General features: G+C 32.4%; 2 protein-coding genes across 2 annotated transcripts in view; both read left to right on the top strand.

Annotated features, from left to right (window-relative positions):
* The first annotated feature begins 4 nt into the window (after positions 1-4).
* LOC119832345 (sodium-independent sulfate anion transporter-like) lies at positions 5-8,134 on the top strand. Its single transcript, XM_038356008.1, has 10 exons — positions 5-320; positions 1,852-2,022; positions 3,284-3,504; positions 3,774-3,927; positions 4,317-4,481; positions 4,679-4,840; positions 5,515-5,615; positions 5,975-6,160; positions 6,570-6,731; positions 7,122-8,134. Exons 1-10 carry the CDS (start codon positions 89-91, stop codon positions 7,353-7,355), a joined length of 1,788 nt encoding a protein of 595 aa, XP_038211936.1. The 5' UTR covers positions 5-88; the 3' UTR covers positions 7,356-8,134.
* Positions 8,135-10,550: 2,416 nt separating this feature from the next.
* LOC119832514 (prominin-like protein) overlaps positions 10,551-20,497 on the top strand; it is a 44,504-nt gene continuing 34,557 nt past the window's right edge. The window contains exon 1 of the mRNA XM_038356175.1: positions 10,551-11,145. Coding sequence (XP_038212103.1) covers positions 10,893-11,145 — 253 coding nt within the window. The 5' untranslated portion in view covers positions 10,551-10,892. The remainder of the gene's footprint in view (positions 11,146-20,497) is intronic.

Here is a 20,497-nt window from a genome sequence, read left to right on the forward strand (position 1 = left end):
GGAGGCATCACCACGCCAGTACTCCTGATAATTGCAAGGTGTACGAACGGTTACATTATTTTTTCTATGGTTCGTCAGTAGTGTTGTGATGGAGGCGCAAGAAATTACGTTGTCGAAGAAGAAGTCGGTGGGTGGGTGGTTTGCGCAATGTAAGCGAAGGTTGCCCATACTGGAGTGGGCTCCGAAATACGACCGCACTAATGCTATAGCGGATTTGATCGCCGGGATAACTCTCGGATTGACTCTTGTACCGCAAAGCATCGCGTACGCTTCGCTCGCGAATCTACCGGTTCAGTATGGACTGTATTCCGCATTTATGGGTATGTATTTATTCAAACTAATTTTTTGCGTGATATGATGAAAAAATGGAACTTAGCAAAACACTGGGAAATATGTATGAACATATGGGTGTAATAATACAAGATTTAACTATACGTATTGCGTTATAAGGAAATATATAACCAAAACATAGGTCGTAGTAGTAGTTTAGATTGTTTTTATCAAATTAATGTTACACCCACTAACAAATTTTGGGTCATAGTCATATAACTTAGTGATTTTATTTTGGGATATAGAATTATCAATAAAATTTTAAATCTATTGGAAATCGGTAAATACACATTAAATAGTACACTGTATAACGTAAAATCTCATTTCTCGAATATGGAATAAAGCGCAGACGTCTGAGCAGTTCTATTTTTCTAATCATATTCAAACATGATAATAATTTTAATCGGATATTTTAGTTGATATATTGGATTTGGAAATTTTTATGGATTTGTCACTACCTGCTCCATTTTTCTCGTCGCATAGTATTTTAATTTATTTCTTAAGATATAACTTATTTGATATATTTCACCCGGTTATTACATGAAAGGTGGAGGTACAAAAACTAATATGTTTTTTTTATCGAATTTGGCCTCACTTTTCAATTAATAGATATTTTTATATTCCGATAAGACATATTTAACAATTAACAAAATTATATTTATAGTTTACATTTAAACTCGAAAGTAAATGACTTATGTTTCAGCGGGTTTAAATTATAATGGCAACTGTTTTTACAACACCGCGTGACAATTTGCTTTTTAAAGGTTTTGATCCAGCAGAACGAAAATGTATGTGTTCGTTTTTGTTTTATCTCCATTTCAATCTTTCAAAAAGGATTCAAATTAACAACTACATAAATGACTCGAAGATACGTTTTACGTACGTGTCAATACATTATTTTGCTCGTCGAAGTATCTTTTTCAACATTTTTTTTCATTTTTCAAGACTACTAGAATTCGACCATTACCATTGTATAGCAGATATATTTAGAACAAAATTCCTGATGGCCTTTTACAAATTGGTTTAAGACAATATCACACTATGATAGTTACATTTAGAAATCATATTTCAATAAATCTGTCATTGAGATGGAATAATCAATCAAATAACTCTTTTTAACAAAAAATTATAACGTCTTTACGTTGTTAGAAATAAACTTAAATGATACCACACGATAGAGACAAACTTTTAAATAAAAAAAGAATGATCAAAATCGGTTCAGCCCGTCAAAAGTTCTAAGGTAACAAACAGTCGAATTTATAAAGTCCTTCTTCTAAGTTGATTGAAAATCACTACATAGATTAAAGCAAAGTCCCTTCCCGAGTCTGTCCCTATGTATGTATGCTTATATCTATAAAACTGCGCAACGGATTTTGATAGAATTTTTTTAATAGGTAGAGTGATTCAAGAGGTAGATTTATAACAACATACATATATTAAATTACTTCGAACCTGCGAAGTCGCAGGCAAAAGCTAGAGATTATTACGAATGAAAATGTTCTAACATAATGTTTTTTACAGGTACAATGCTATACATGTTCCTGGGTACCGTGAAAGAGGTTTCCATAGGGCCGACTAGTTTGATGGCCCTGCTCACCCTGCAGATATGTCGTGGCCTGCCGATCGAATTTGTCGTACTGCTGACTTTCTTGTCTGGTTGCGTGGTCTTCATTATGGGATTGTTAAAACTTGGTAAATATATTTCGAGGTTTTATTTACATTAATTTATTTTCCTTGAATTATTAGTATATAAGATAGGCGGTTTTCAATAAAAAATGTTCGTAGCGTATTGGTCACCACACAGAAAAATCTTCTTTTGAAATAAACGAATGTCATCAGCTTAGAAGTTTACGTTGTTATTAAACTAGCCAATAGAATCCAAATGAGCAATTTCAGCTATAATTTTTGACCATCATCACGCTCAGCCATTAACCCATATATTATATTCTCATGCAAGGCATCCAATAAGGGTTCAAGCCATAATCCAGCATGCTGGCCAAGTGTCGGATGACAGACAGGTTTCCTCACTATGTTTTCCCTCACCGTTTCGTGCAGTGGTGATGTCGGGAATGTGCAAACAAAATAAAATAACAATTTCTAAGTTGTCCTGATCCTCCGACTTTTCTATTGAAGTACCGAGGCTCCTACCACTGAGCCACTGCTCTTTAACCATGGAATAAACTGTTTGCACACGTGTAACTCGAAACGAGTTTGTATAATAATAATTGATATGTTGTTATATAAAACGGTAAAATTTAATCAAAAGTAATTACCTGTAGATAAATTAAGATCTTAGATAGCTTAACCGATAATAAATACAGATCTCTTTAGAGCTGTGACGTAGGAAAGCAAACTGACACTATCTAATTTGTAGTTAAATATTTGCGAAATATAACCATTTATGCAATACTAGTAGGTAAACGATTATACAGATTCCAAACTATAAAAGATTATATTGTTTGCAAAGATAAGATAAATTTAATTATTATTGCTTTTTTATATTATACTAGCGGTCTCAATAAATGGGCTATCTAACACTGAAAATTTTTTTTAAATCGGGAGTAGTTCCTGAGTTTAGTGCGTTCAAACAAACTATTCAGCTTTATAACATTAGTATAGATTTCATTTTATGGACCTAAAAGTTAGGTTGGTTGTTTGTTTTGGTCGTGAATAACCCAAGTTCTATAATAGTATGTACACGAATTTGAACGCGTTATTACATACCTTTATGAGATTTGTTTAAACTATAAATTTTGAAGCAATTATTTATCAATTGTATATTAATTTTTTTGATCAAAATGCTTTTTTCAAATAGAAGGTACCTTACTAGTTTCTGCCAACGTATGGTTTAAGTAAATATTAAATTATATATTCCCCCATCCCTTTAGTAAGTAAACGAAGTCTTTCAACAGACAAACTATCTATTTAGTAACACGTTATTTTTATATTTTAGGTTTCCTAGTCGACATAATATCGCCGTCCGTGACCAGTGCATTCACGTCAGCAACCGCTGTAACGATCATAGTGGCTCAGCTCAAGGGCCTATTGGGGCTTAGCTTCATCGCAGAATCTCTTGTAGAGAACCTGACTTTCATATCAAAGAATTGGTCCTCAGTACGATGGACGGACTGTGCCCTGGGAGCGTCGTGCTGCGTTGTCTTGCTGTCTTTAAGAGTTTGTTTCTTTATTTTAACTATTTGAATTACTCTTACGTCAAATAACTGAAACACAAATATTTAAGAAATTTAGATACCTAATTATTTTATGTGTAGGTTATGCTATGGTATAAATATTTTTCAATACTCCGCCAGTTTTAATTAGGCGAAATAAATCTTTAGAGACTCTGTAATCAAGTTTGGTTTCAGAACGATAATTCGATATTAAAACGAGAGTTAACAATTATATTTTTAATAATGCTATAAATGAGAATGTATACATTTCAGAAACTAAAAGATATAAAGGTGAATCCAAAGAGATACAGGTTGAAAAAAGTTTTATGGATGATATCGATAGCACGGAATGCATTGGTTGTTGGTATCGCATCTACCGTCGCTTACTGCACTTACAATCCAGAAAAGCTACTCTTCAAATTATCTGGTAATTTTCTTTTTATTATTCATTTATTATAATGAAATCAGATAAAGACGTAACATTGCTATTATGAGGAGCGAAATAGCAAATTATCTTAAGTCTTATTAGCTTGCTTTTATTGACTTGTTAAGTGCTAAAAGCCGATATAAGATAGTAAGAATGCCACGTTAAGTGCCTTTTTAGATTTCTGCGTTTAAAATTGGATAATTTTTCTGATGTTTCTATTTATTTAACACCATACCTCATAAATGATCACCTCTAGGTAATTCCAACTCTAGTGTTAATGTATATGGAATAGTACAGTAAATTGTACACATTTTAGAATTCCACCTATCAAACAAAATAATGCTTCACCTTTAACTGGATATCATACGTTTTATTACTTCTATTTCCAGGTCGTGTAGAACCAGGTCTGCCTCAAGTAAGCCTGCCTCCATTTAGCGTAGTTATGAACAATCAAACATTAGGCTTTATGGAGATGATAGACCACCTGGGTTCTGGACTGATCATAGTGCCTGTAGTGATGGTGCTCGCTAATATAGCCATCGCTAAGGCATTTTGTAAGTACTTTTAATTGAAATATTATAAGATTATTCTATAATACATATAGGTTGATATATCTGCATACTTAAGTGTAAAGTAATAGTGTATATAAATAAACAATGATTTAGACTTTCAAAAATTTGTTAAGAAGAATTATAAATGTAAAGTGAATCTTTTGGAACATGATAGTACGATATTTATTCTCATATTTCAGCTCCCGGAGGTCGTATAGACGCTACCCAGGAAATGGTGACGCTTGGGCTGTGTAACGTGGCCGGGTCGTTTGTCCACGCGATGCCGACCTGCGGCGCCTTCACGCGGTCAGCCGTGTCACACTCTTCGGGGGTTCGGACTCCGGCCGCTGGGTTTTATTCAGGTATGTTTATTTCTTAATCTCTTTCCAATTTGAAGTTGGCAATCCATTTGTCTGCAATAGACCTTACGCCACTCCAAATTTTCATAGGCGGTGGTAGTGCCTACCATCATGCGATCCATTGCCGACGATGATATAAATAAAAAAAAACATAAATATTAAATTTAATTTTTAGTTTTATAGCAATGAAATGCTTTGTAAATGAGAACGGCTACCGTTTGGCAAAAAACACAAGCCTTTTATATAGGTTTTAGTTATTTATTTGTTTTGTAGTGTAATGTATTTGAACACTTTTTTTGTGAAATATAAGAATTTTCGGTATTGCACAAATTGCCATAAGATTTTTTTCCTTTAAACCAATATTTAATAGAGTTTTTTTACGGATTATGAAAATTTAACAATTTTGAAATATATGAATTGTTTGTAAATAATTTTACAAATTGTCACGACATTTTTATTTCATTAAAAGACTGCGAAATAAAAGTGACAAAATATAAATTATTTTTAATTCCTATTTTATTAAAATGAGGTTTACAAGTTACATGCGAAGACATAGGTATACATTTTGTTATGCAAATCTATTTGTGCTTGATCCCAATGTAATTAAAATACATATTTAATATAGTACAATGTCAGAAAAACAGGTAAAACGTAATCATTCATCTCTATCTTTCCAGGTTTAATAACTCTATTGGCTCTGAACTTCTTGACGCAATATTTCTTCTTCATTCCGAAAGCATGCTTGTCTTCCGTACTCATATGTGCTGTAGTTTTTATGGTAAGTGACTAAAAATTAACCTATACTATAATAATACTCATAATACTGGCAATATCATAAAGGAATAAAGTTTTTAGAACTTTCGAAGTACTAAAACTAAAATAAAACTGTCCTTCTTATGTTAATTCAGAGTTTGTATGTTTATACAACCATCTGTAGCAATTGCGCAAAAAATACCTACAATAAATGAGAAGTAAAGAATCTACGTTTTGCTACGTTGCGCTCTGCAACAAACTTTTTCATCTTACGAACCAAAACCTCCCACGACTAATTCAAAATGCCAACTGAAAATGTCTTTGAATTATACTCTTTCATCTGACTTCACATTATGATTGATATGAATTGATCCCTCATTTCAGGTAGATATAAACGTAGTATTTAATCTATGGAAGGGTAGTAAGAGGGAGTTAGCTATCTGGACCCTAACGTTCATGGTGGGAGTGTGGAAGAGTCTAGAACTTTCGGTGCTGGTCGGGGCGATGGCGGGGCTCGCCGTGCTGGTGAAGGATGTGATGCAGTCGCCGGTCGATATGACTCAAGTTACGGTAGGATTGATTCAAAGATCTAGCTATTAATATAAAATAAAAGCAAATTTATTCCACCTACAATTTCGATAGTAATAGTTTTGTTATGAAATTTAAGCTCCAATCGAAAGTCTAGTAAATATGGTTTTCATAAGCAATATATTTGGTGGAACAATATTAAGTCATTAAGGCATTACTCACAAAATCATAGCAACATAAATAGAGCTTTAGGTCTTAGTAATATGTATATACTATTATCAAGACTTAATTTAACCAACATTTCACGCAAAATTGTCTTGACATGGAGTTGTGGAAACATGCCCATATTATTATTTATTTTGAAGACACTATCATATACAAACACTTCATAAATATCGTCAAATTTTCTCTAACACTATATGCATATTTTATTTATGTTCTATACGTATAGATAAACAGCGGTGACGTAATCCGCGTATCAGTGCGGCGCGCGCTCGTGTACGCGAACGCGGAGCGGTTCGCCGCGACCGTGCTGAGCACGGCTGCAGCCGCCGCCTGCCCCGTGCTCGTCGACTGCTCTGCTATCGCTCTCTGTGATTATACTGCCACTCAGGTTGGTCGAAGCGCATATACTTTTCATATACAAACTATAGTAAGACTTTATTTTCATCGTTACATAAATATGGAAAACTAGACATATTTTTGGACAGACTTTATAGGAATACAATAATTTAACGGTTCTTACAATCTTGGGGCGACATATCAAGGATTTTGATTATACCTACGTGTTTATTTTCTTTGTTATAGCGTTAATGAAGATACTATATTCTAATAAGTCATATTAATAATTTTAAGTACTAGAGCATAGCATGTGGATTCAGAAACTACATCTGATATAAAAACATAAACTAGTACACTTTATATTTAATTGTTGTGGACCAATTTAAACTACATATACTCTCATATTTCAAAAGCATATAAATACAATATTAATCATCCCCAGGTAATATCTCGCTTAGTAAAGAAGTTCAAAGAGAAGAAATTGCAATTAGTATTCTACAGTGCTTCACCAGACAGTCTCAAATGGTTGGAGAGCATACCTGAGCTCGACAAAAGAGCCCTAAATACGAAGAAAGTACAAGATGCCTTAGATGCTGTAGCTACAAGAAACCCTGACCTTGATGATGAAACAAGTGCCCTGTTAGACAAAAAGCCAAAGACAGAAGAAATTGTGTGAAAGATCTGCTAGGAGTTTGTGTTTTACATAAGTCAGGATATAGTGTCTAAGAAACTTCCGTATAGCATTTAATTGAAAACAGACTTTAAAGATTTGGTCTATAATTGTTGAAAATAATTGATAGTTTAATTTTTTGTGGTAAGCATGTAGTGTATGAGAGATTATATTTAATTTAGCTTAAATGTGTGGTGAGAAATGTTTCAACCTGGAATTACAAAAGTTATTTATCTGTGAAATAAGTAGACTTAAATGCTAGAAAGAGATAGCAAGAAAAAATAAATAAAATGGATGGATTGTATGTGATGTCGGAAATGGGGTAAAAGCATCATACATCTATTTCTCTGGTCGATTTTCAGCCTTCTGTAATCTGTCAGGCCGAATCCATGTTTTTGTGAGTGCCCATCGGGAATCGAACCCAGGACCCCTCGATTCTACGCCCGCGCGTTAACCACTGTTCTAAGGAGACGCTCAATGGATTGATGGTTGGAATAAAAATCTGAACTAATTGGACATTAATTATACCCAGCTTGAAATTAATTGTTAATAATATATATAAAGAATTTGACTTCAAGTTGAATGAAATAATAATTTCTAGTCTGGTTACAATTATAGTAATAATTAAACAGCATGATGAAATATTTAAGGACAGTATTGTTATGTAGTGTAAGTTTAAAACCTTAAATGGTATTAATACATTATTGCCTTCAACAACTGAAATAGAAACAGCTGTATTATCTATACATATATGTGTTAGATGATGTTCCTATTCGTTTAATGGATATTTGAATAAAGTTGTACTTTGAAAGTATGTATGTATGTTTCATTTATTATTTCATATGGTATAATCATGTCAATTGAATTTGACTTCGAAACCACTTTCTTAAACCAGTATCATGAGCGTATAGCATCATATTCAGCTCACCTATATCTATACTAATATTATAAAGCTGAATTATTGAGCTAGGAGTCAAGAAAGTTCTCATGGAGAGAAGTAACGTACCAGGGGTAAAGTTAATCCCATATATAAGTGTATAATTCTATGGTTAATCCTAAATATTTATTTTTGAAGAAATTTTAAACAATGCAATTGAAAGTCAATCTAAACTGCCATTTGCACTATTTTGCAATGAACATTAATTATAAACAAAGGGAATGTAACAGCGATCTTTTCTGTAAGTTTTATATACAATTAATGTTATATTAGTTAACTGAAAATAATTCACTGGGTAGGCCGTAGGTCTGGGTAGGTTGGTTTTGAAAAATGTACCATCCAAAGATTATTTTTTCTTTTTGTGAAAGAACAAATATATATTGATAGTCTTTTTATTTTCCGGACTTTTAAATTTGTGTAAGTTAGATTATTTTTATTATAAACCGTAAAAATACGAATACTAGGTCTCTTACATTATTATTGTTATATAGGGACGTATTGTTTTTGAGCAATTTGCCTAACACAGGTAATTTGGCAACATAAGCGCCAGGCGCCATTTGTAATTTTTTTTCAATTATTTTTTTTTTTTGTATTAATTGAGACCGTATGAACAATAACCATAAAAATCAGGCCATTCGATCCCGACTCGGAACCTGGACTCGGAAAACGAAAGACAAACTGTCGTACACTTGTGTTTTACACAGACAAACATTGTAAAAATAAATGTGTTTATATGTGTGTACCGTTTATACATATGTACATAAAAGCGGTAGTTTTAATATTACAAACACACCCCATAATTTTAACTATTGGTAAATAAAAACGAGATGATTCTTCATTCTTGATTTTACAGACGAAAGCCATAATTAAAATTACGTGCCGCAGCCGAGGCATTTTGATGTTTGACTCTTGATCTTTTTGTTGTTTGTGAAAAAACACGCATTCATTTTCGAATTGAAATAATTTAATTAAAAGACCGTTCACAAATTTTGTCAAATTGTGTTCAATTGTTTTTTCTAAAGGACTTGTATCATCAGTACCAATAAACCGTCTTGAACTTGTCAGTACACTGCAGTGCTGCCAGCTGTAGAATTTTTATCTGTATATTTCTAATATTAAAATAAAGAAATGGTATTTTCTGTTTTCTAAGCATTTGATATGATATTGAAATGTTGTTATAAGTCAACCTAAAAAAATGGGCAGACGAATGGTGAAAAAAACGATTAAATTACCGATGAAGACAATATATGATAAGATATTTCTTACAACTTACCAGACAAGTGATATTTTTTCAGCGAATCCTAGTCCTACTTTAACTTGTCTGTTAAAAGCCCAGCGGTTGTTAAGAAATTTACGCTTTAATGCTTTAAATTAATCGATAATAATTAGGTAATTTACCAAGCAGTACTGCCACTAGAGAAAGCTAAATTATACATTCTCTGCCCTTTGAAACTTTAAACCATGTGTATGAAGTGTGCATTTCTGAACAAATGAATTATGATATGTAGACTAGTATGGATAAGTTCATTGATTACTCTAAGAAGCTTTTTGAATTTTTTTGCTCCCCTCGTTCATTGGTAATATTTTATGATATTTGATTCAAACCCCTTTCTCATTCCCAATCTTACATAAGATTTTTTAATTTGAATTTCTAGTGTGTGTTGCACGTATTTAAAAAATAATAAGCTATTTGCTGCTTATTGACGTCATAATTTTGCTTAAAAAATTATTTGCAGTTTAATAATATTTTTATAAAGAATCACAGTTTAGCAATTTTATACAATTTCCGTTATTTTTTTCCCGTTTCACGTAGAAAAACTTGTATATATCTAATTTGTGACACATCAAAAATTGAGATTAACTCGACCTTTTTCCCTCTTTACATTCATTATCCTCCTATTTATTTTGTAAATTCTGGTGATGATTAATTAAAAAAAAGACATTTTCATTGTTAACTAATTTATTTAAAAAAAATAGTTCTATAATATAATGTTGAGTTCTTCTTAATTTCCAATGAAATTTATGGGAATATATTTATTTCTTTTAAAAGGTTTCTCTACAACAGAACGAAATTATAGTATAATATGTACATGACGCTGTAAAATAATCTAATAAATGTAGTAAATATTAGCTAAATAAGGTGTTAAATTGTTGCATAATTTGTAATACTTAAAATTTCCTACAAATTGGAGTATTGCAATCGACGCTGGCAACATTTAACGCTCAGCAAAAATAAAAAAAATAAAAAGATCTGACTCAGATTCGTTCGTCGTTCGTGTCGGGCGTGTTGTGTTGTGGTTGGACTGGCTTATATTGTAACAAAAGATTTTTTTGTTAAATATGTAAATCTTAACATAAAACGTGCGTAGAATAAGATAAAGACTTTTTCTATTTAAGTGCCTGTTTTGTCTTTGTTATATTTGGAACGTTTCTCTTACGAGTTCTTATCGACCCGAATCTGTGTTTATTTATATTTATAGTGCGGGTATATTTGTGTGTTTGTTTTGCAAACAAATAGTTTATCTCGTGCAAGAATCTCTAAGCTGCATTACTGATTTTTTATGATGGATATTTGATAGAAATAGAAGAGTGGGTGCGCCGGCAAAATGTGGTGTGCTGTTTTGTTTTGTGCATTGGTTGGAAGCGCTGCGGGCCAGTCGTGGTTAACAAATATCACTGATAATCTACGAGATGGGCTGTCCAGGGTGCTGGAGACGTCTGTTGTTAATTACTCGACGCCCGTGATCAACGCTACTTATGTGGCGAGAGTGGAATTTGACATGCGCGCTATGGGACACCTTTATAACTCGAGTCATATTATTCTTGATATAATAGCTCGGAAGCAGGCATACCCAGAAGGTAAGGCATGTTGTTTATTTCGCCAGTATAATTGACTCTTGTTATTACTTTATTTTATCTAATAATGCATAATGTTGATGAAAATTTCAATTGATATCCTGCATGTTAAATTCATCCACTAGAACAATGTAACTTTTAGTCAGAAATAATAGAATAGGCACCAATAAAGCCTGTAGGCTTGCTACACAAATATTGTATTTTATTTTTTTATTTTACTTGACTTGTATAAAGATGACTTGATTTGACCCCTTGATGGGATTGAAAGCATCCACCGTGTTCTGCTGCTCCTATCTGCTACCCTTTTCATCTTGCTCCATGTATTTTTGATTTCCTGATTTCCTTGACCTGCTACGTCTGATGTTTCCTTACTGACGCTATAAAATATCTATCAAATCTTGGTCAATGAATAAGAAAAATACTTAAGATTTTATAATTTTTACAACAGTAGCATTTATTTGTAAATGTTAAATGCATCATTCCCTAAACATAAAATCAATAATTCACATAGTTGCAGCATGTCTTATATAAATTTTATCATAAAGAAGAATATATAATATTAGGTTGCCACAGCTTTAATAAATCAGCAATGTGTCCCAAGCATTATAATAAGGTGGATACCATTACCAAACAATGGGAATCTGAAACCTAATCAATAATACCATAAGAACAATGGAGAGGCTCAGACAGTATGTGAAATGTGCTGAGTAAAATGTTTTTGTCGTCTTTTTGCATCATGAATTTATAGTCATACACTTCTTACTTCTCTGATACTGTATATACTTCATACTTCTCTGATATAATATATATATATATACATCTACATATATAAAAAAATTGAGACCCAAGAAAGGATGGAGAATAGTTTTTATCTCTGAAATCCCACCGGAATAGGAATTATGAATGAAAAAACCTCAGACTGCTTATTTTTTCCTTTGCTTATAAGATGCTTTCTATACTAAACAACATGCATACATCTTAAGGTGTTAATGCTAAATAAAATTTGATAGAGCATCAACGAACAGGTTTCCTGCCCCATGACAAATTAATGTTTTGGATATGAACAAGCTTTCTGCAAACACTGTGCCCGGATGTATGTTATAATGTGAGTCATTAAACAAATTGGCTGGCTTTGAAAAAAGTTACATGTACTTTATCTACTACTCTTACACATTCAAATTCAAAATTTTGTTTGTTTGGATGTTTGTCCGTCAGTTACGCTGAAACTACTGAACTGAATCCATGAAATTTTGAATATAAAATTGCTGTTCAGTCTTATTCGCTATTTCATTTAATTTGTAATATCAATAATTTAAATATGGTTCAATTCAAGTACCTAAAGGAAATAATTTCATTTTATTTTATCAATTTAACCACAATATGTCATTGGAATTTATTTGTGTAGGTTTATAATATATAACTAATTGTATTCTGTTTTGTTAAAATTTCCTCCTGTGAAGCCAATTATTCAGTTACACAATGGAAATATGCAGAGACTTTGTTCTTCCTCAAAACTAAACATTAAAAAATTTACTAAGTTTATTTTGTTTCTAATTAATGTTTTGTTATAGTGAAAGCAATTCATTAATGAATAATAATTTGTAGTGGCAATATTAAACGTTTTCAATACCCTTTCAAATAATATACTAAACCAATTAATTAATGAACAAAAAATATAAAATGATTATAAGAAGCTGTTTTTGTTGAAATTCGTGAATTAAAGTTTTTGGAGTTGTTTGGAGTTTAATAGATATTTTCTAATGAATATTTGTTTATTTAGTGAAGCAAAACTTCTAGTCTTTAATCTAATGAAAAAATCACATCTCTTGTTCAATAGAAGCTCAAAGTGACGAGTGTGTTTATCCACTCATATAAACATGGGTAGAAAAAGTCTACCTGCAGTGCAGTCGCTCTAGTACGCAAGGTACAAGAGCGAACTGCAAGCGGCCCGCGCGCACGCATCGGCGGCGGTCGCGGCCGTCGACCTTGCGTATCTCGCGGCGCATGCTAACGATATTCTGCGTTTGCGCACCCAGTACGCACAGGACGTTTTGTGCCTTTGGTGGCTGTTGACACTTTAGGGACATATATTGTTCTGCAAATGTATTGTGGAGCTTTTAATACACGTATTAATATGTTATACGAGTACTACAATAGAAGTCGTACATTTTAAAAGGAGTGCTTTAGTACTGTGACCTACCTACGAACTAGCTGTCTTTGTCTGTAAAGACTGCTTGTTTATTCGAGTGCATAATGTGGTTGCCGTATGATGTGCAGAACAATCATGATATTCTTGTATTTTATAACATTATGCAACATTGTCTTAAATGCGATGAGAACAGTTGTCTTTGTTTTACCAAAATTTTATTTCACTGCCGTTCTCAGCGTGTATAAATAACGGTTGACCTTACATAACAATGAAGTAGAAAACGTTCAATTTTATTTTATTAAATGATGTACTAGAGTCTTGCATTCATACAAGCACAGGGTTTATGTCGTCATCGGTGTAAAAAAAGCGGTTAATACCAGATATTTCCGGATCAATGCACTTCACAGAAGCCCAGTGTGTTTAGATTCCTATTGGCTGCGCCCGGTTGCCACGCTCCCGCTGAGATACCCGTTTTTTATTGTTCTCGCCTTAATTATCCCGCAACAATCATCTCGTGCTTTAAACCGTCCCAATGAAAAGCTTACAAAAGCAAAATGCCCCAAATATGAGACAAAGCCTGATATTAAAGTCAGAAATATGCTCCATATTGTCCCACTTCCAATGTGCTAGACTCGCTTTGAGGTCGACTGCAGATGCGTTTTTAACATCAACCTAATTAGTTGGAGCTAGCAGCGATGTTGGTTCGCCTTTGATCCATAATGTTAGGGTTAATTATAGTTTTGAAAAGGTTGTGTTTTTGCACGATGACATTTATTTTACCTCTGGCATATGAGGAAGATCCTATTTACACACCGCTCCTACCGGCGATTGCGCCCACGTATATTCGTATTTATAAACTAAATAAGAGTATTTGATGTTGTGAATAAATTATGTATAATTATGATATTATAATGAACTTTGTTATTTGTTAATGAGTTTGCGGCGACCTCATTGCCGTAAGGTAATAGATACAAACTCTTTAATCGAGTTTCGGACTTGCCTTAACCCGTTGAATACTAATTGATATTGATAGAAATTTTAATGAGAGGTCATAATGCCAAGTACAACTTCAAACTATCTACACGTAACAAAAATACAAAAATGTTCTCTTTTGAATATAACATTCAAAAGAGAACATTTTTGTATTTTTGTTAACGCAAAATCCACTGAACTTATTTAAAAATTCTTTCACCATTACAAAGCAACTTACCTGAATGACATAGGCTGTATATTATGTACTACGGGCAATGTCGGTGTAAACAGCTTTAGATTTAAATAATTTGTTGTAAAACCATACTATTATTTAAAATGTAATTTATAACAATTTATCTGACCACACATTTTGTATACTTAACTTTCCAGTGGTATTATTTTATCGTTGCTAATGAACGAATCAACGGGAATATCGCAAATTTAATATATTCTGAATTGCAAATATTTGTTGAATACGATTTGGAAAATCGTTATTAATTGCGGTATCTTAGCGTAGTTATTAATGTTTCATTACAACGCTATCAATAATAATACTATGTTGCTAGCAAAAGGGGGTAATCCTAGTACAAACGGTGGTATTCGGAATTCTATTAAAGTTATTAAAGGGTTTCGTTTTCAGAAACCGCACGTAACGAGTGGTGGATGTTAATGCTAGATGCAAGTAAATATTTTTTCCCTTGTTAATAAATAAATACTTAAATATACAATATAATTATTTCCAAAAAAACTTAAAATTTCACAATGATTTTAACAATAAAAAACCGTTTTTTATTAAACCGTTATTTTACGGCTTGAACGGTGTAGGTAATACTGAAATGCTTTAAATTTATCATTTTGTTACCAAATATATACGCTAAGAATAACTGTGATAAAACAATTTTGGAATAAAATATGAATCATATTTCACACAATTTCTTGGGGTTTTTCAGTACGTTTATATTGCTTTCCTGTTTTGATAAGCTTCAATGTATAGTGTGTAGTTGTTATTAAATTATATACCAAGTGCGGTATAAGGCAACACTGTCTTTGTAAATAATTTTTTAGTGCTTGTCGTAAAGCGTTAACTTTCAATTGTTTGCGTTTCTCTGTACAACTGCATTGCGAGTTATTAAACGACAACATTTACCGCTTTTTCATAACAGTAAAGCGAGACGTGGTTATGCGACGGGCCTCGAAGTCGTATGAATCACCATTTGGAATAATAAGGTTATTATTGCCTCGATTTCCTCCGAAAGCTGTATTTCATATTTATTTAGACCAATCACGCTAAGAATATGCATTTATTAAGTTGGCTTTATCAATAGTTTATGAACATATGTAGCTTTATCTTTCCTTAACTTACCTACATAAGGTTCTGTAATTAATAATTTTATTTTTAATGTGAAATAAATTGGTTTCCATTCTAATAGTTGCGTGACTAAAACTATGTTTGTAGTCCAAAGAGTCACGTCATCTTCGAATTATGCACACATAATAGTCACAACTAGCGGGCGCCCGCAACTTCGCCCGTTTTGTGAAATTTTGAGAACCGAAAAATGCTATTGCATCGCAGTTCTAAAAGTGAGTTGATTTATACAATTATTTGACTTAGATACCCTAGACTTGTCGTTAAAATTGTATCTGTGTACCTATCAGAGTTAGAGGCAGAGCAACAGATATTTTAAATAAATATTCAAATGGATGAAATGTATGACTAGTGCTTGATTAAAATCTCCTGAGCTCAATTATATCCAGTCACGTAGATTATTTAATCTATTCACATCTGTGTTGCAACCGTGCATTGAAGCGGGACTGGCTTGACCGAATGGCTCGAATTAGGCCGCGTTTATTGTGCCGGCCAACTTGTGTCGACACAGTACTAACTAACTAGCATCGTTATTGCATGTAATCAGTGCGTTGACTTTGTGAGGATGTAATTTCTATCGTTTTGGTCTACGTGCAAATGTGTTCGGAAATAAATGAGATTCATCTTTAACGTGTTGGAGTTATTTAATAATTGAAGACTTATCATTCAAAATTGATATGGCGGTTGTGTATTTTGATATTCTCTTCTCGATTTTGGGCTTTTGCTTGATTAGATAAAAAGTGATCCAAAAAAAAAGTGTGACCAATGAGAAATTTTTTCTATTCTTTCAAAATTTCTCATTTATAAAGCATTTCAATGCTATAAAACTAAAAATTAAGTGTGACCAATTCAAAGGAAAATATTTCTTCAATTTGAATTCATTCGGTTTTTATCTTTGGTTTTATAAGAGTTTTGTCCACAAGTTTGCGTTAAAACATCGAATCGTGTTTCATAAGGATAAGATTGTGTTGCAACTACCATTGGCTCTCTCAGCTGAAATCTCGCTTTCTCATTGAGTTTTCTCGACAAATTTAAATAACTATACGTAAATAATAATGAGAACACCAACTATAGCACAATAGACGAGCCGATTGTTATCTGGAGTCTTTGTAAAGGAAATAGGTCTCTTTAAAAACATTTTTAACAATGGGGAATAATCATACCCCTCCGGGTCTGGTTCACGAGTTTATTAAGTAGCTTGAAGTATTATATTATGTATGAGTATTTATTATTAATGTTAGGAAAAATTTAACGCATAATGAAATGGGTGAAACTGTGGCGCCAGTTATCCAACATGCAATTTATGCAACCTAAATTTTATACTAGCTTAAATTGTTTCAAGGTTTCGCACCAGATGTAGGAACGATTTAGATGAAGTAATATTTAAATATTTTAGTGTAATAGTCATGCAATTTACTTAATTTATTTCACTAATTGCGTTATTTTTTAAGGAGTCAAAATCACAAATGGAGTAGGTAGGCATTGTCTTGATTTCTTGATCTATACTGTTTGTAACTTGAAATTGAATAAAGTTAAATCAGATTATCTCGTATGTATTAATAATTATATTACATATTAATATATTATTCAAAATAGATTGCGCAATAAAAAGTATTCTATATATATAATTGATTTTATTCTACCTGTATTTTTGAATTTATCATAATAAATAAGAAATTACCGACGGCTGCAGTAATAATTATATGCAGCACATGTAAAATTATCTACGCGAGATAATCATATGGCTATTCATGTAACGGAAGAACGAAAACAGGTAAACATAACTAAAGTGAAAATGTTTACAATTTCAAATATAATACGCAAGGTCAGCTTCCGTATTTAACTGAGTTTTTTTAATGATGTATAATGAGTTGGGAGTTTCGACAAGCGGCTGACTGGTATGACCTTTGCTTTAAAATTTAACGTTTAGTGAATGTGTAATAGGGGTGTAATTTCATGTATTTAATGTTCTTTTTGTAAGTCGTTTTAAATATGTACTTGTAAGATAATTGACGGACTACCGTCAAATTTACCTGCTAAGGTATGGTCTAATTTCTATCCAATCATTTTCATATTATATTAATTTTTTATTAATAAATATTCGTAAAAAATTAACCACATATCAATGAGCCCACTATGTAAGACTCATTTTGTTGTTTCATTTTTCATTGCTGTTAAGAGTCTGGTTTAAAAGCAATTAATAGCCAATTGAGTGTGGGGATGTACGAGTATAGGGCAGTGTACACATGACATTTAATATATCTATAGAATCTTGATTAATATCAATTACTTCGATATCATTCATACTAGAGACGGATTAAATAAAGAACTTGGTTTTGATGATATCTTAAATGTACTGTAAAATGTTTTTCCTTGTATTATTTTTGGTGCTAATATCTTTTGTAAAAGCTTTCGAATGTTATCAAAAAGTTTATGGATGTGCAGGTGCTATATTTGAATGGATTTGATCAATATTTTGTACATGCATATAGAATTTGACTATGACTATCACTTTCAATTAATTTTATTACATATACGACAACTTAAATACAGAAGAACTTATTTGAAAAAAAATTAATAGAGTTTTCATAACTTTTCTAACAAGCGCCATTTCGAATCGATCGAAGCTATAGTTGATGTTCAGAATTTCTCTATGACAAACCTATTTACAACAAAGGTAAGCCATAGAGACGGATTAAACACGGGAAGTACCCAACATCTAACAGAGTTTGATAAGATATGATTATAATCCACATATATAAACAGTTATCTCTGAATTATAATAACACGAGAATATAATATTATGTTAAGAGAATACATGACTAACCATTTGCTGGAAGGATGATTGATTGATGTTGATTGTAGGCGAAAGGTGTCAGGGACGATCCGTATGGTCTTATGAAATTGCTTGATCATCGCTACACGCATTCTATATCATGTATTAATATTTTAGAGGAGAGGTTCAATATTTTGTCAGATGCATTAAAGGTTCATTTAAAGTATTTAAATACAGTCATTAGGAATTGAAAGTTACTCTTCCAAGTAATCAAAAGAAAATACTTGTCTTTTAAACCCTCATCGACAAGATTATAAAATGATTGGGTGCCCCCAATCAGGTTAATAAAAACAGTGAAAAATGAACTGCATACTATATCTATGACCTAGACGTTGTGATTCTTTCTTTATAGGTATGTTTACCTTGATCAAACATTATCATCGAGTGGCCATACTTTATCTTGGCATTGATAATGAAATTTAGTGCGGCGTGTGTCTGGTATTTATTTATTTATCCCAGTTCTGCTTTGGTTCCTATTTAAGTAGTTGAACGTTAGTATAAATATCCACTCGCATGTTTATATTATCGACAACTGTATAAACAACGGTTTCTATTTAAAATTCATTAGGTTGTTGTTGTTGTTGTTTTAAATAAAGAATTAGTAGTTCATCATAAATATCCTTGTTTTAAAACAAACATTCTAAAAATAAATAGACAAATTATTCTCGTGTTTTATCGCACACATTTGAATACTCCGGGTTGTGAAAGCACATTTCGCAGAGAATGGCATAACTAACATAGTTGTTAAATTAATTGCGCTAAACGACGAATATTATTAACATAATATTATTTGAACGTTTCGCCAGCGTGATCGATATCTATTATGAGAATGAAATTTTCAATTACGATGCAAAATTAAATTAGCTTTTTGCAAAGCGCTGTACAGCCGGTTTCTGAGAGCTTGGACTGAAATCTGCAACCTTAATTCGCGGAGTGTAGGCGCATACTGGGTCACGCTGTTGTGCCACTTTGAGTTTCATAATATAGTGGTGTACCAGTAAAACCATTATAAAAGGGCACAGAGCTGCCTGGCCTGGTAATAAATTTTGGTTATCAAGTTTATATAAGTGGTCCTTAAAATACCCCCATACCCACTACTGTATTAATGTGTATAGGCTTCTTTGTTGTCTATTTTTCTATGAAGTCATATGAAAACCATTAAGTCACTGGAAGTTTTAGTTGAATGAATAAAACTGACGAAGTTTATTGTTGCACGTTTCATATAATACCTATAAGAAAATAACACATTATATGACTTTTTGATGAAATTTGTGGTGTCTGGTTCCAGATGTAGGACGGGCTCCATTATAGTTTTTGTTCAGCGGACCGTAGGCAATATCGCGGCAACTAATAAACCAATATTAGTTTGTTGATTCGATCACGTAGCTTATTGTTTAAATAGGCGTACAGTGTTACTTGTTCTCGATTTGACCGCAAATACGCAATCGATATTTCAGTTACAACTCTTATATTATTTTGACTAATATTTTCATAGTATTCTTTTGTGTTTGATTTGATTTGATGATGATGATGAACGGATTTTAAACGCGATTTATTTTGATAGATTGACTAGTTTTCCCGTGGCCACGTTCGCTGTTGTTATCGATACGTCGTTAAATAATATATAATTAATGTATCGCGTTTTAAAATCTCTATTTTAAAAAATTTAATTTCTTTTAGTTTTTACTGGAAATACGTGTGTAATGTTATTTGACTCACCTCTTGTAGTTTATTATTTGTAAACAATCAACTGGCCAGTTACTGTTAAGGGGCTGCTACTAAACAGTAATTCCTTTCAACGTGGGTGTTTGACCCGAATCGAGGAACGGCTGTATGTCCTTAGAATTTCGCATTCAAAACTGATCCTTCCGCATCTGCTCTAAGATCTAAAATACCTCAAACCTCTCGATGAGTGTTTGTTTTAAGAAAACAAGTCTTTATGATCTTATCTTAAGGTTCATTCAGTGTACATGATGTCCCTTTGAGGCGGCTGACAAAAAGATAAAAGGGAAAAATGTTCTTTATTGCGTGG

The sequence above is a fragment of the Zerene cesonia genome, chromosome 15 (assembly GCF_012273895.1).
Source record: "Zerene cesonia ecotype Mississippi chromosome 15, Zerene_cesonia_1.1, whole genome shotgun sequence".
Lineage (NCBI taxonomy): Eukaryota > Metazoa > Arthropoda > Insecta > Lepidoptera > Pieridae > Zerene > Zerene cesonia.